General features: G+C 36.2%; 1 protein-coding gene across 1 annotated transcript in view; it reads right to left on the reverse strand.

Annotated features, from left to right (window-relative positions):
* The window catches only part of LOC131161600 (protein SABRE), a 134,360-nt gene that overhangs the window by 49,402 nt on the left and 68,388 nt on the right, over nucleotides 1–16,570 (reverse strand). The window contains exon 5 of the mRNA XM_058117465.1: nucleotides 9,697–9,916. Coding sequence (XP_057973448.1) covers nucleotides 9,697–9,916 — 220 coding nt within the window. The remainder of the gene's footprint in view (nucleotides 1–9,696; nucleotides 9,917–16,570) is intronic.

A 16,570-nucleotide genomic window follows, 5' to 3' on the forward strand; every position in this document is an offset into this window, starting at 1 on the left:
GAGGGTTAAAGCATTTATACCCTTTGTGGTTAGGAGCATGTCCTAAAAAGACACATTTTAGCTCTTGGATCTAATTTGGATCGAGATTTATGTGGCATGTGAATAAAAACTGTGCAACCAAAAATTTTTAACGGTAATTCTGAATGAATGCGAGATTCTGGAAATTCCTTTTTTAAGCAATCTAATGGAGTGATATACTAAAGAACACGTGTAGGCATCCGGTTGATCAAATAGGATGCAGTCAAAATAGCATCTCCCCATAAATATTTTGAATATTCATAAAAAACATCATAGCACGAGCTACTTCAAGCAAATGTATATTTTTTCTTTTGGCGATTCCATTTTGTTGAGGGGTATCACGACATGAAGATTGATGAGAATACCTTTTTCTTGTAAAAATATTTTCAAAGCTTTATTAAAATACTCCGTTCCATTGTCAGATCGAAGTATACTAATTTTTGTTTGAAAGTGATTTTCAATCATATTGTAGAAATCTTTGAACAATTTTGCAACTTCAGATTTCGCACGCATTAGATAGATCCAGCAAAGACGAGCATGGTCATTTATATATGTCACAAACCACCTTTTTCCTGACATAGTAGTAACCTTTTAAGGTCCCCACACATCACTATGAAATAAATAGAATGGTTTTGATGCACGATAAGGTTTAGGAAGATAAGTTGCACGATGACTTTTGGACAAAGAACAACTTTCACATTGAAGAGATGCAGGGTCTATATTCTTAAACAATGATGGAAACAGATGTTTTAGATAGGAAAAACTGGGATGGCCTACTCTGCAATGCCAAACCATTATTTGTTCACGAACAGAGAGAGAATTGATACTACTAAAGCCTTGAGTTTTTTTATTACTAGATAGATTACCATCAAAATAGTAAATACCATTTATGATCATAGCACTGCCAATCATCCTCCCCAAGCTCAGGTCCTGAAAAATACAAATATATTCAAAGAAGATAATACAACAATTAGAATCTTTGGATAATTTGCGTACGGACAAGAGAGTGCAGGCAAGTTTAGGTACATGAAGAACAGATTTAAGATCTATTCTGTCTGAGATTTTTATTAAGCCTTTACCTGCAATAGATGAAAAACTACCGTCTGCAATTCTAACCTTTTCATTTCCAGGACATGGGAAATAAGGTTCATAATGCGAAGAACTAGTCATAAGGTCAGAGGCTCCTGAATCAATGATCCAAGGAGCGGATGAATTTAGACAAGAAGATAGGGCATTAGTTTCATTACCCGTCTGAGCCATAGAAACACTAGGAATACCAGATGATGAATTGGACTTCAGCAGTGTAAGAAGATGCTCCAACTGCTCTTTAGTAAAGGGCTGACCTTGGCTTCATTGGCAGTAGGGAAAGCTCGGCCAGATCTGTCACTAGGCTTGCTGCTCTTCCAATTTGCTGGTTTGCCATGAATTTTCCAGCAAGTCTCCCGGGTGTGGCGTGTTTTGTTGCAATAATCACACCAAACCCATGGTTTGTCATCATTCCTGTGCTGGTAAGTGATCGCTTTACTGCAATTTGCATCGGCAGCCACTAAGGCAGAGCTTTCAACAGCAACACCAGGTCCTTTCTTGCCTAGCATCACATTCCTTCGACTCTCCTCTCTCCTTACCTCCGAGAAGACGTCACCAATTGAAGGAAGGGGCTGTCTTCCAATGATTCTCCCCCTTACTTCATCAAATTCAAAGTTGAGACCAGCAAGAAATTTGAAGATTCAATTATCCTCCACAATTTTCTTGTGATGACGGCTATCTTCCACAGATTTCCATTCATAGTTATTGAATAGATCAAGATCTTGCCATACACATTTAAGAGAGTTGAAATACTTGGTGACACTATCCTCTCCATGACGCATCTCACCAAGTTTGAGATTCAACTCAAAAATTTGAGATTGATTACCAAAATCCGAAAACATCTAGTTCACATTCTCCCAAAACTCTTGTGCCGTTGGGTAGCACATATAGTTAGAGCCAATATCCTCTTCCATGGAATTCACAAGCCATGTCATGACCATGGAATTTTCAGTGTCCCAAGTCGCATAGGCCGGATCAGTTTCTGCAGGGGCCTTTTTTCCACAAGTCAAATAGTCCATCTTCCCACGCCCCCGAATGTACATGCAAACCGATTAAGACCATCGCAAAAAAATTATCACCATTCAAGCGGATAGTCGTATTTCAGTGTCCCAAGTCGCATAGGCCGGATCAGTTTCTGCAGTGGCCTTTTTTCCACAAGTCAAATAGCCCATCTTCCCATGCCCCCGAATGTACATGCAAACCGATTAAGACCATCGCAAAAAAATTATCACCATTCAAGTGGATAGTCGTAATTTGAACAGAGTTCCATGACCTTTTGACGGGTTTGCAATAGAGAAGGATGGTAGGACAACAGAGGACTCACTTGAATCCTCAGACATGATGCTATAGCCAAGACAGAAAACAGAAAGTGGAAGAGGAAAACAGAAGAGGGAGGAACGGGAAAGAAGAAATTAGCAAGTAATTGCTAGCTCTGATACCATGAAAAACAGAGAATAGTTTGGGAATGATTTTCTCATTAATTGAATAATAATTCTCACTTACACTGATTCCTACTTGTAGAAATTATAAGGGTTCTAAACTAAGAAAAGAATCACTAATTAGTTTAGCTAATAAAGATACATTCCTAAGTTACATTCATTGACTAATTACTGCCTAATATACAGCCATACAATCTTGCGTAATTACTGCTGAATATCTTCTTAATTACTGCCGAATATCTTCCTAATTTTCCAACAGACTCCACTCTGCATTTGTTGGAGCACCAGGAGTGAAACACTTGAGAGATTTTCAATACATTAAAAATGTGTTTTTGAAACCCTTTTTTCTTGAATATCTGGAAATTTTTATCCAGATTTTCACTCCTGGATTGAGGTTTTGACTGGTAACTTAGTGGCAGCACTCCCTTGGTGCCCTTCAATGAATACTTGCCGAAGGAACAAAAGAGTTATAACAAAACTGCTGAGTTCACAAACACAGCCATAGAGCATTCCTTCATACAATTCCATGAAAAAAATCCTTTCATCGGAATCAGTTGCAAAGCAGTTATAAGAGTTGACCATTGAGTCTAAAAAGAACAAACACTAGGATTTATTGATAGAAATTAGAAAAAAAAAAAAAGAAAGAGATTTAATTAGAGAGAAGAGGAAGTACAAAAAGGAGCATATGAAATCCTCTTTAGAATATATAAGAAGAAGGAAAGGAAAATATCAAAACAGCACGGTCTGCCAATCATGCAGTAAGTCTGAAGAAGACAATCCTCTAAAACAGTCAGCTGCAAAAGCCCATAACGAGGCCAAGCACTGATCCTGTCTGAAAACATATATGAAGCCATTTTTTTTCCCATGAATATACAAGCTCTCCCCTCCAACCAAATACCCCATGAAACTGCAAAACGCATGTACCTCCACAAGGTCGATTCATCTCTCTATTCATCCCAAAGCCTGAAAATGAGATAGCCAATAGATCCAACATTGACTCTGGAAGCACACAATTCTTTCGAATGGTCCAAGTAAATTATTCCACACCCTCCATGAAAAGGAACAATGAAGGAATAAAAGAAAGACAGATTCTGAACTATTGGAACCTAAAGAACAAACATCCAGTGATAAAGCCTTAAAAGGTCTCCTACTCTGGAGCAGACTGTTACTGTCAACTCTATTGAGAAAAACTAACCAAATAAAAGGCTTATTCTTAGAGGGGATTTTGACCTTCCAAATAGCACAACCAAGCAGGAGAGACATGCTTGGAGGGATCAAACCATCAAAACTTGACTTGCAAGATTACTCCCCTGAAGAATTAACAACCCTCAACCGATAGTCTATTCGTCTGTCTGACAAGAAGGATGATACCCTCCTGAACATTGGCGAGGTCCAACACCTCCACTATCATTAAGGCCTTGTTTGGAACTTGGAAAATATTAGGGAAAGAAAGGGAAATTTTTTTTCATGTTTGATTATCAAGGAAAGTGAGAAAGAAAATAAAATTTATAGTAAATTTATGAACAAAGTTTTGATTTTACAGAAAAGAAAATACATAGTAACCTAATAAACAAAATTTTGATTTTAAATAGCATTAACATTTGGTTTTCCCTAATTTTTAATCATATTAGAATAAATTTTTATTTTTAATTAATATAGAGAGAAAATATAATGAAAAATGAGTTTTCTTCTTATTTTCTTTTCCTTTTCCTTAAAATCCGTGATCCAAATGGAACCTAAGAGATCTATAAAAATTAACACCTCAAAAGAAGCATCCACATTTGATAAAGGAAGAAATAGGATGGTTATGCAGTGAGTACATCTTATATTAAAAGAAATGCAAAAGCAGAATCATCCACCAAAATTGTCTCCCCAAAGCAGAATAGTACTAATCGTGGTTTTAAATAACGATCATCATGTAACGTAACATCCGTTACGTAACAGAATTTCAAGGCCCTGATACCAATACAGACCGCTATAGTGGTGAGGAAAAAAATCACGGCCATAACGGCTGTAATGGGCATTACACTTCCGTTACAGGCTGTAACGGGCATTATGCTTCCGTTACTGGCTGTTACACCCCGTTACACCTTGTTACACCATCATTCCCTGCCGAAAGCCCCTATATACTGTAAAATACCTCATTTGTTCCTGATTTTTCTTAGTTTTGTTGCAATTCTCCCTCTTCCCAAGGTCGTCCGGCTTAGATGCAGTGATCTATGGCTGCCAAAAAGGATAATTTGTGCTTGAAATCACCCATATGAAGGTGATCTACATCTACTGCATCCCCTTCCCTTTGAAATTTTATCCATTTGGGAAGTAATTTGTCGCTGTTTGGAAATGATTTGGGTAGTTTGAGTAAGAAATCAAGCTAGAAACTTGGGATTTGGGTAGATCGAAGGAGGATTTGAGGCTTTGAACTTTGAAGGGAGTCTGGGAATGGGATACGCTTTGTGTTCATGAGTTCCTGAGTCCTGACTTCCTGTTCGTCGGTCTGCTAACTGCCATCATGTACAATTTATTCCACCCCACTCTTTTTTTACTTTTTCATTTTTTTGCTAAAGCAAGTTAGGCAGCTTATTAGCTTAGCTAATTAATTTGCTACTTATGACTTAAGCTTAAACTACACTCATAGCTTAAGTTCTTAAATAATTAATTTGCTACTTATAGCTTAAGCCTATGCAATGTTTATAACTCTACTATTTCCACTTACTACTTAGTTATATCTTTAATTGCTCATTTGCTATGCTTATGCTTAACTAATTAATTTGCTTAATGGGCCTAAAATGCCTATTCCCTAATGGCCTAAATTGCTATGCTTAGTTATTGATATTGTAGTTATTGATATTGTAGTCTTAAATTGCTTAATGGGCCTAAATTTCCTAACCCCTAATATCCCAAATTTTAATGCTTGCTTCGTTATTGACTTATTGTTACTTTGAAATTTGAACAGTAAAGTTTTAAATTAAATTTCTAGAAAATGATAAAATTATATGTTACTATAAAATGTAACTATTTCACATAGTGATACTAATGAATTTATTGTGCATGTATAATTGTATGTTGACTCATTTTATGTCTCTAATTAGTTGGTTTTCATTTTCAATTACATTTCTAAATTTTTTAATCATTAAAGTAGTGGAAAGTGTAAAAAAATGACTTTTCCATTAAACAGCACACTAAAATTAGTATAAAAATCATGTTGCATATTAAAAAGTGTTTGTTTGTTGAATAAAAGTGGTCAAATTTCATTAAAAATCATGTTTTAAAAGATTCCATGCTTATTCTTCAGTTTTGGCATGGCTGTGCATGCATAAAGAAAATTCACGGCTACTACGACCACTTCCCATTATGTAATGTCCACTTCTACCATGTCCCATGACACCTGCGACTGTTACCCAATGCTACCCACGACTGCAATTTAAAACCATGGAACTCATTGTCCACAATAAATTTAGTGCAAGGAATAAAAAAGGGTATATTTGCAAAATACACTTCCCTCATAAGAACATTCAACCCCAAATTTGCATCCCATCCATTATGTTGCAAGCCAATTTTACTTTTAATAAATTTGTGCCAAAGAGAAGACTTCTCTAAAAGAAAACATCAAAGCCATTATCCATTAAAGCAGTAGACACCAACTTATCAAGACCTAAATTCTCCTTCCTACCTACAGATGATCTCCCAACTAACATGATCCTTCTTCTTCCCCACCTCTCACCATAAGAAATCTCTCATGACTAAATATTTCTAGCAACCCCCACACTATTTCTGAAACTAGACAAATAAAGAGAAAGACATGCATGCACGAGGGTAATGAGCTCAATTAGAGAGAATAAAACACCCTTCCACCCATCAAACCACAAGGACACCATCTCCACCACACGTTCCAAAACCCAGCCAACCTAGGGTTAACACCCAAATGCACTCCTAAATGAGTTAGCGACCAATCTGGAGTACCAACCATACCAAGATAACAAGTGCAGCTCCAAAGATCTAGAGGCACTGAAATGAATACAAGCCAAACCACTTTCCCCCAAATTTATTTTTCAGCCATAGACCCTCTCAAACAGTTGCAAAATCAGTACCCAAATTTAGAAGACTCCCTATGATCTTCCACGGAAAAAAATAGTATCATCTGCAGAGACCAAATTCCTCTTCCCCCCACAAATCCCTATCACAGATCCTTGCAACAGCCCCGTGAACCTCGAGAAACCTACCATAAGAACAAACAAGAATGGAGAAAGTGGATCCCCCTTGGCAAAACCCCCTCAAAGCCCTAAACCACAATTTAGGCTCTCCACTAATAATAGCTGAAAACGAGGCAAAAAACAGGCACTCCGTCGTCCAACCATCCATAATTCACCAAAAACCTTCATCATAAAGGTTTTATCAAGAATGTTCCAACTTAGTCACAATTTTTTTTTAATAGCAGAAGAATATAAATTTATTAGAGAAGGAAGAATATATAAGAAGGAGCACAAGAAATCCTCCTCAACAAAAGAAAGAAAAAATAAAAAATAAAAACAAAAACAAAGAACACCAAAGCAAGGCAAAATAATGAATCTTCTTCCATAACAAAGATAAGTTCATCCTTTTTCCCACAAATATACGAGCATTTCTTTCGAGCCATATATCCCCACAAATATGCCAAAGCTGCACAAATCCACAAGGCATATGCATCATTTTTTTTTACCAAAACCAGAAAATGAAGTGGCTAGCGAATCATCCACTGACTCCAGGCGAAACTAATTTTTTTACATAAGGCCAAAAAGCTTGTTCCATATATTCCAAGCAAATGAGCAGTGCAGGAACAAATGAGATGCTGTTTCCGAACAATCAAGACAAAGAGAACAGATATTGGGAGAAACTGCCATTGAATATCTTCCAACTCTGAAAAGATTGTTGGTGTTTAACTCTATAAAGAACAACCAGCCAAAAAAAGACCTTGATCTTCGAGGGTGCTTTGGCCCATGAAAACAAAGTTTACATTTTAAAAACTACCCTCTTCTCTTTCCTCCTATGAACATACTCAACAACCTCATTTGCTACAAAAATAACATCCACAAGCTACCTATTGCCCCACAAAATCACTTTTGTGCCCCAAAAATAATGTCTCCAATGACAAATCCTCCTCACACCCCAACAATCCTTAAAGAAAGCCATACTAAATCCATCCGGACCCTTATCACCTCTTATTCTAAACACAACTGCCTTGATCTCACTTTCCTTAAATGGCCTTTCCATCCACCTACCAACTCCCTAGAAATAGGACTCCACTCCAACCCCTCACACACAGGCCTACAAATATCCTCCTCAGTAAACAAATTAGCTAAAGAATATGTTACCTCTTAAGTTATCAAACACGAATCAATAACAAACCAAACCCAAACCACCCCCCTCCTGCCCTGCCCCCCTGTGCAATCCCAATTCCCTAATCACATTCCTTCTCTTTCCATTACTCATCTTAGCACAAAACTTTTGCAATAAGGCTAGTGTGAGGCCTAAAGGTTTCACATTATAAGATATATCTAAATAATATAAAAAAATCCTAATCCTCATGGTCAAAGCATTTCAAAATTTCACCTTCAAGACTACTATTTAAAACAATCTTCCACCACTTAAGCACAATTTTTTTTTTGGGTCGACCCAAAAAATCCCCCCCCCCCACCCCCAATTCCAATACTGTAATCATATTCCTTTTCTAGCCATTACTCATCCTAGCACAAAACTATTGCAATAACCTCATAAGGCTAGTGAGGCCTAAAGGTTTTCACATAATAAGACCAATCTAAATAATAGAAGAAAATCCTAATCCTCATGGTTGAACATTTCTCAAATTTCACCTTCAAGACGACTATTTAAAACAATCTTCATCACCTAATCACAATATTTTTTGGCCCAAATGTTTTCACATAATAAGATCTATTAAATAATATAAGAAAATCCTAATCCTCATGATCGAAGCGTTTCTCAAATTTCACCTTCAAGACAACTATTTAAAACAATCTTCCACCACCTAATCACAATTTTGTTTGTTCGAAGCATTTGTCAAATTTCACAAGCCTAAGAGAGGACAAGAGGTCCTCCAAAAAAGAAAGCGCCTTCTTTAAGCCCTTCCCATCATAATTGGCAAAACTCTATAAATTTGCTACTCAATAAATATGCTAATTCACTTTATCACAAATTCACCCACCAAATTGGCACCTTGAATCTAGATACCTCTCAAAAAGCTCTTTAAGATTAAAAAAATAGTGGAATGCATTACCAACTAGACATAACTATAGCAATAAACTTGTATGGCTAGTGATGGGTCTAGTGTCCTTCATATAATGAAATATACCATTTTTTAGATCAACATAATTAAGGTGACATTCATGTAATGATTAACAATCCAACTTATGCTCCTAAGAAGAACTATGTAAATTATCTTCTATAACCTCCTCACAATTGCTTTTTTTAGGGGACATGAGAAGCTATCAAGATTGAGACCTCGTGAGGGAGGCGATCCTTGTCAATGGAGCCTCCAAGTTGACAAATATCAGCTTCTAAAGAAATTGACGAAGGAAACATTCTTTTTTCCTCTCTAAAAGTTGACAATATCAACTTCTAAAGACATTGGGTAAGGAAATATTCTTTTTTCCTCTCCTTTTTTCTTTCGAAAGTGAACACTTGTGAGGAGAATCATCTCAAGTCCTCAACACCTTTTTCTTTTGTTTTTTTTTTTGGGGGGGGGGGGGGGGTGGTCCATTCTACATTTTTATCTTCCATGTGTCTTCAACTGGTTTCTATTTTGAAGACTTATCTAAGTATGGATTCATAGATGATATCAAATATCAACAAATATATATATATATATATATATATATATATATATATATATATAAAACCTTTCACTCAAAATAAGTACTGCAACAATTTGAAACCATGGGGGCAAAAAACTTCAATTTCGTGTTTAACTAAATGTTTAGCAGTGTAAATATTTTTCTTCTTTTTTCTCCATCTGCTGAAGGAAATGTTACCCTTTCCTTTTAGTGCCGTTTTCTCTTTCCAAAATTTATTTCTCATCAAGCAGTTCCTTACAAGAAGGAAAAGAAGAGGTGGAAAAAAAATGCATGGCAAAAAGTGAAACAAGAAATGGAAGCTCACTGACCTTTTCCGGAAACAAGCTAGCATACTTTGGAACTGATAGAAGTGCTTTCTTCTTGTGCGGCTTTTCTGCAGCACCAGAATCAACATTTGAACTCATAACCTTATCTGAGGAAGAAAAGACATCTGATGAGTCCTTGTTTTTAATGAACAGCTCCTCATTCAGGCTCACAGCGACTTCTCCGCTACTTATGTCAAAATTCTTAATGATCACACCAACTTCGCTGCAGTGAAAAGAGCTGGCATATTAACTATTAATATTAAAAAAAACCAAGCAGGATCATACTAATTGATAGAACAAAGTCCAGAATACACACATACACAATTAAAAATAGGATTCAGCTGAAGAGAAAAAAAAATTAAAAGAGGGAAAATGGCAACCACATTAAGAGAAGAGAATAATGTTTCCAAAAGAAACATTAAGTGAGCGAGAGTGAGAGAAAGACGACTCCACTACCAATTTCAAAGGCTGCAAACATGCATTTTATAATGGAATGTGAATCCTAAGTGAACTTAAATATTCTAAAGAATCATAAGTAAATCATCAAAAAACATACATAGATTTTTTGCCTTTTTTTTTTTTATACAAGAAGAAATTTCATTGATATACAAAAAGAAGAATAAGACATCTCCCTATAGAAAATGTGGGGAGGATGAAAATACGAAAAATAAAAGGAAACAAAACAACAAAAACCACATCTCCCATTGTCAATCCATCAGATAATGCCAACCTCGCTGAACATCCAAAAAGCTCACTCCTTTGAAATGCCCATAACCAACACACCACAACAATGCCACGTACTGAAACTTTTCCCAGTCCAGCAGACAGTTCAACTTCCTTAAACATATATGTGCATTATGTTCCAACCGTAAACCCAACAACATAGCCAAAAAGCCACATTTCCATTACCAAGCCGAGTCCTTTCTCCTTCCAACACCCACAAATGAAATAGCCAAAAAGTCCTCTACCAATTCTGGACAAACTCATCTTTCTCCCAAAACACCAAATAACTTGTTCCACATTCTACAGGCAAAATCACAATAACGAAAAAGGAGGAGATCCTGTTTCTGACTTTCCTTTTTTTCTTCTTTTATAGAAAAAGAAATTCATTAGATAAACAAAGAATGTACAATCAGGAGATAAGACATCTCCTTAACGAAATCTGGGAATCCCCAGAAAAAACAAAATATAAAAAAGAAAACACAAAAAATAAAATACAGCAAACTCAAATCAGCACGCCCATAGAAAGGACTTCCAATCCTGCTGAAAATCTGTCAAACATGTCCGCTTCAAATTCCCATTGCCCACACACCACAAAGAAGCCATAAAAATCACCTTTTCCCACACTAACCAATATGGATCTTCTTCCCTGAAAAAATACGTAAGTTGTGTTCCTTCCACAAGCCCCATATAACTGCAAATAAAGCATCCATAAAGCAGTACCTTCCTTCCTGCTCCCAAACCCCACAAAAGATATTACCAAGAACTCCTCCACTGCTCTTGGACAAACCAAGCTTTCTCTAAAATAATTGATTATTCTAAATCTTCCAGGCAAAATAGCAATGCAAGAAAAGATGAGAAACTGATTCAGAACAATCAAAACAAAGCATACATATGTTGGTGGATACAGCCTTTAAAGGTCTTCTCATCTGCAGCAACTCATTAGTATTAATCCTATTAAGCACAACCAACCAAAGAAATTCTTTGATTTTATGGGGACTTTTGACCTTCCAAATTGCTATATAGAGAGGAAAGGAATGATTGGTACCAACCAAGAAATCAGAGAAAGATGTAACAAAAAAACACCCGAGGAATCCAACAACCAAGATTGACTATCATAGCAAAGCACTCCAAACATCTGGTGAGAGGGCCTTACAATGGTCTCCTGATCTGCAACAAGTTACAGGTATTGATTCTGTTAAGCATGACCAACCAGATAAAGAGGAAAAGAAGAATTAGAATGGTCAAGAACTCACAAAAATGATTTACATGAATCTACCCCCCAAGAATTAGAATCCAATCCCAAAGAAATATGACAATTATTCAATAAAATCAACAAGGAGGATCCAACTCCCTATCATTAAGAGATCTCCATAAATCATGAGCTCAAACAGATGAGATGAGGAAAAGTGGTGGACAAAACATCATTCCCCAACAAAAGATCTTTCCAAAAATGAATCTGAGAAACCCTTCCCACCACAAATTTAGTATGGGGAATGAATAAAGGATAAATCTGAGAGAGATTTCCACAGGCTTTCCAAAGAGCATCAAAAACTAAAATTGGTATCCTGCCCATTTTCATTCAGCCCAAACTTGCTTCTAGTCACTCTATGCCAAAGGGATGAATCCTCTAGGCAAAATTGCCAAAGCCATCGAGCTAATAGACCAGTGTTTTTAGACACCAAATTTCCAAGACCCAACCCACCCTCCTATTTTGACCTACACACAACATCCCAACTCACCAACTGATCTGTATGACACCCAACTCAAACCACAAAAAATCTCTCATAATTTTCTCAATCTTACTAGCAATCCCCCATGAAATTGCACTACAAGAACACCACAAATGAGAAACTTAAAAAGGTAATTTCAAGCCAAAGTCCCTTGCGCTACAAGAGCACAACAAACACACATGTAATTTTTATTGTACTCAATCAACATCAGTCAAATTGATGAAAATAAGAATGTGCAACTACCCCATTTTATTTTACTCTAACTAAAATGAAAATTATATCAAAATATCACTGCCCTCCGTCCTCCAAAACCACAATGCCAAACACACTACCAATTTGAGGATCAACAGCATCTGGATCAATGGGGGTCAGGATCCAAATCACCAAATGCGGCAACCAAGATTTGTTAACCATTTTCAAATCAAACAAGAATTTGGAAATGGAAACAATACAAAGGGGAATTTAGTCATGCTTCTCGAAGTTTTTAGAATCTATATTTATTTTGATACATTAATTTTGGTTCTATGTTCTAACTTATACAATTCATTCTGGACTATGAAATTTTAGTAATTTATAGATTTGAGTAATTTTTTGTTGCTGGACTGGAAGTTTCTTCTGCAAAATCATCATCATGCTGCTTTGTTCTACATATTCTTATGCTTATGTATGAACTACAAACTATCATGCAATTATGTTTTTCTATATTCTATATTCCATCCCACGACGTAATTCAAAGCATATAGCGATCCTAGATAGTGTACCAACTAATCAACCCAAATAAGTGGTTCAATCATACCGCAATCTGAAATGGTGTGCTGACTAAGCCCAACACCCCCCCCCCCCCCCCAAAAAAAGAAAAAAGAACCCCATACCTCTTTAGTACATTTACCCTGTTCTCATACCTGGACCATGACCCAAAATAGACTGTTCTTGGTGATTGTAAACCAACAATTGCCTCTAGAAATAACACTATAAACCAGAGGCACATATATTTATAAAAGGGCATTACCAAAACACTATCTATCTGTTCACAAGAAGATGTATTCAAGAGAGAGAAGAAAACCAACTGGGCAAGGCATACTCCTAAAAAAATGAAAAAATAGGGAAGATGGAACACCCTTTGACAAAAAAAAAAAAAAAAAAAAAACAAACAAACAAACACGCAAACAACGCAAAACAAAACAAACAAACAAAACAAGAACAAAAAACAAAAACAAAGATCATGGGCAATCAGCTCTAAAATTCCTGTTCAAATCTCTCAAAGAAATACCCCCTAAAAAACACCAAAAGAACTCACTAAAAAAAACATGCTAGAAACACAATCCAAACCCAAAGCTATTTATACCAACTAATCATTCCATCTTTCTGTGCACAACACCCAAAGCATATTGAACCACCACAAAACCTCCTCTGCTTGCCTCTCTCAAATCCATAAGACTCTATCCCTTCATACAACCTTCCACAATTTGTCACGCATACCCACACTCTACCGAAAGCACCAAACAAATTACTCCAAAGCAACCTAACAACCTAGCACTGAAGAAAAAGATGTAAAGTATTCTCCTATGAGCACTAAAACATTATTTACACACACCTGGACTACCAGGCTCCTAAGGTCTCCTACAGAACAAGGCCACAATGCCCTTTTCAAACCCCTTCACATCATAATCCATCAAACAATTCATATTAGCTACTTCACATTGACATTTTGTTGTCTTACTCATACCACCATCCAACCGAAATTCATTTCCACCAGAATCACCAACTCCCATTGGATCCATCAGTTGCAGGGCATCAATATCCTTTCCACTAACTTCCTTCACAGGAAAAACAGGGGTAGGCAAGGTACAATCCCATTTCTAATCACCCTTGCTGCTCTTTACAATCCATCTCCTCAAAAAATAGGAAAGCCTTCTAACTCTTCCAGCAGATCTGGTGACACGTGTTAAACATCATCCAATAAATCCAAGGAGTCTAGGTTTACCCATATTTTTCATGAAATTTGTTCAATAATAAACCCATCACAGCAAAACTAACTATTGCAAAATACTTTCATCATCAAATACATCATCCCGTTTCTTTTGAACCCTTAACTGACCTCCCTTGTAAACCTTATCACCTGAAACATTTTTCATAGCTGTTGGGCTCCCCCGCTTACCCATCTTAAAGAAATTAGAAACCCCCCACCCAGACACTTTAATTATCAAGGTTGTAACATTTAAGTATAATCCTATGAAAGACTTCTAAATAAAAAGATTAATGTAAAGATATAACAATCAAGTACAGCCTTTTGGGGAATGGGTGAATCACAAAGGGAGGGAGGCTTATGGTATGGGAATTTGGAGGTGGATTACAAAATTCCGGGAAGAGTTATGGCAACATTTAGAAATGGGAGATTCAGTCCACTTTTGACACGACATTCAGAGTCAAAAGAGGCCTTTAAAGAGAAGGCTGTGCTTGTAGAAAATTGTGTTTGAGTGGATGACAAAATAGAGAAGGAAATTAATTTTTCGATAGACTCGTGATTTGAGAAATTCTTTTTTTTTTTAACAACAAAGAAGATGATTTCATTAGAAAAGGAAGGATAAACAAAACGGAGAATAAGAAACTCACCTAAACAAAAAGGGAAAAAACAAAAAACAAAAAAAAAGCAAAAGGAAAAAACAGCAATGAAAGAAACAAAGCAAGCCAAATTCCAGCGGATGTTAGAGAATCTCAATCCTTTAAAGCAGCCATCACCAGCACAGCAAAGATATGCTAAATAATGAATATTGTCCCATAACAAAGAGATATTCAACTTTTTCACCGTAATTATATGCGAATTAAGTTCCCGCCACAATCCCCACATGACTTCAAAAATCGACCATCTCCATAAAGCAACTGCATCCATGGTCTTAAATTTCCACGAAATTGTTGAAATTTCCATTGAAATTTCCGATTTCCGTCTTGCATAATTTCAGTCGAAATCTCAACGAATCATCCGAAATTTATCAAAATCTCGAAATTGAAGCAAAACTTGTCGAAATTTTAACTATACAATGAAATTTCGTCGGAATTCAAATGAGAGATTCAGGAGTGAAGTGAAATTTCTCTTTTAATTTATTTTATTTATTCTATCAAAACAAAAAATTATTACAAGTACTTTTGAAATTATATGAAAAAATAAAGTTACGATAACATTTTATTTAACCATTCAAGTCTAAATTATCATTATTTGTATAATAAATAATATTTAAATGATTTATGAATTTCATTTGTATTAACTGAATATGTTTAATGTACATTATCTTACAAATATGTTTGATACACATACTATTTTACAACTTTTCCACCTCATACAAAACATAGATGTATTTAATTAGTTATATTAGTCCTAAAACTTATATTATTTTGTTTGTTAACCATTTCTAAAGTTTCACAAAGAATTCCATGTTTTACTACTAATTTCCGTCATTTTTTCCATCAAAATTTTCGTACTTTTGGAGCTTCGAAATTTGAATCGAAATCGAAATTTAGGACCTTGACTGCATCTTTGCTTTTACCAAAACCAAAATAAGAAAAAGATCAGAAGTCAAAGATAGGATAGGGCAAAACCAAAATGTGAAATATTTTTATTAGGAACGAATAAAGGACAGTAAAAATCCAAATTTCACTGAAAAGTTGTTTAGGAATTTTGGGACTAGCAAAAGTCCCTTTCTACTTGGGAAGCAACCCAAGAAAAAAACCACTTTCTACTTGGGCAGCATCTTGAGAAAAAAATATTCACTACACACAATTTGGAGAGAGAGAGAGAGAGAGAGAGGGAGAGGAGAAAGGTGCTGGTCAATTCTCATTACTCTTATTTCTATCAACTCCATCAATGCCTACCAGACGAGTTCATCAAAGCATCGAACTCTTCCCCATATTGAGACCACCCAATGCCTTTGAAAACTTCAGGGAAAATGATAGAATATATTTTACCTCTCCATTCAGGCCCTAACCGCAGGAACTTCCCTGGCCTCATCGCATGAATCACCATTCAATAATCAATAAAACCCACCTGAAAGCTACCAAAATTGTTGCTTAAACTTCCAGCAAGAGATGAGAACCCTTGTGAGAACCATTTTGCTGCTGCTGAAGAAAATCGAATTCAGCACTGCCAATTCTTCTCGAGAATGAAGTCCAGCCTTCCCTACTTCATCCAACCTCATATTGAAGGATTTCCCTTTGATCTGGACTCAATGGATCCCCATCGTCAATAACTAACAGGACTATGGTCTAAATTGAGAGAGCATGGAGAGTGATTGAGAGTCCTTCATGCAAGAGAGAGGGAACCATCACAATGCTAGGAATGCCAACACAGCCTTTTAGCATCCTTACCTTTCCCAAAAGCAGCATTAGTAACTTATTTAGCCACTATAATTTGTTTCTTACTCTTCTAGGAA

This window comes from Malania oleifera, chromosome 8, assembly GCF_029873635.1.
Source record: "Malania oleifera isolate guangnan ecotype guangnan chromosome 8, ASM2987363v1, whole genome shotgun sequence".
Classification (NCBI taxonomy): domain Eukaryota; kingdom Viridiplantae; phylum Streptophyta; class Magnoliopsida; order Santalales; family Ximeniaceae; genus Malania; species Malania oleifera.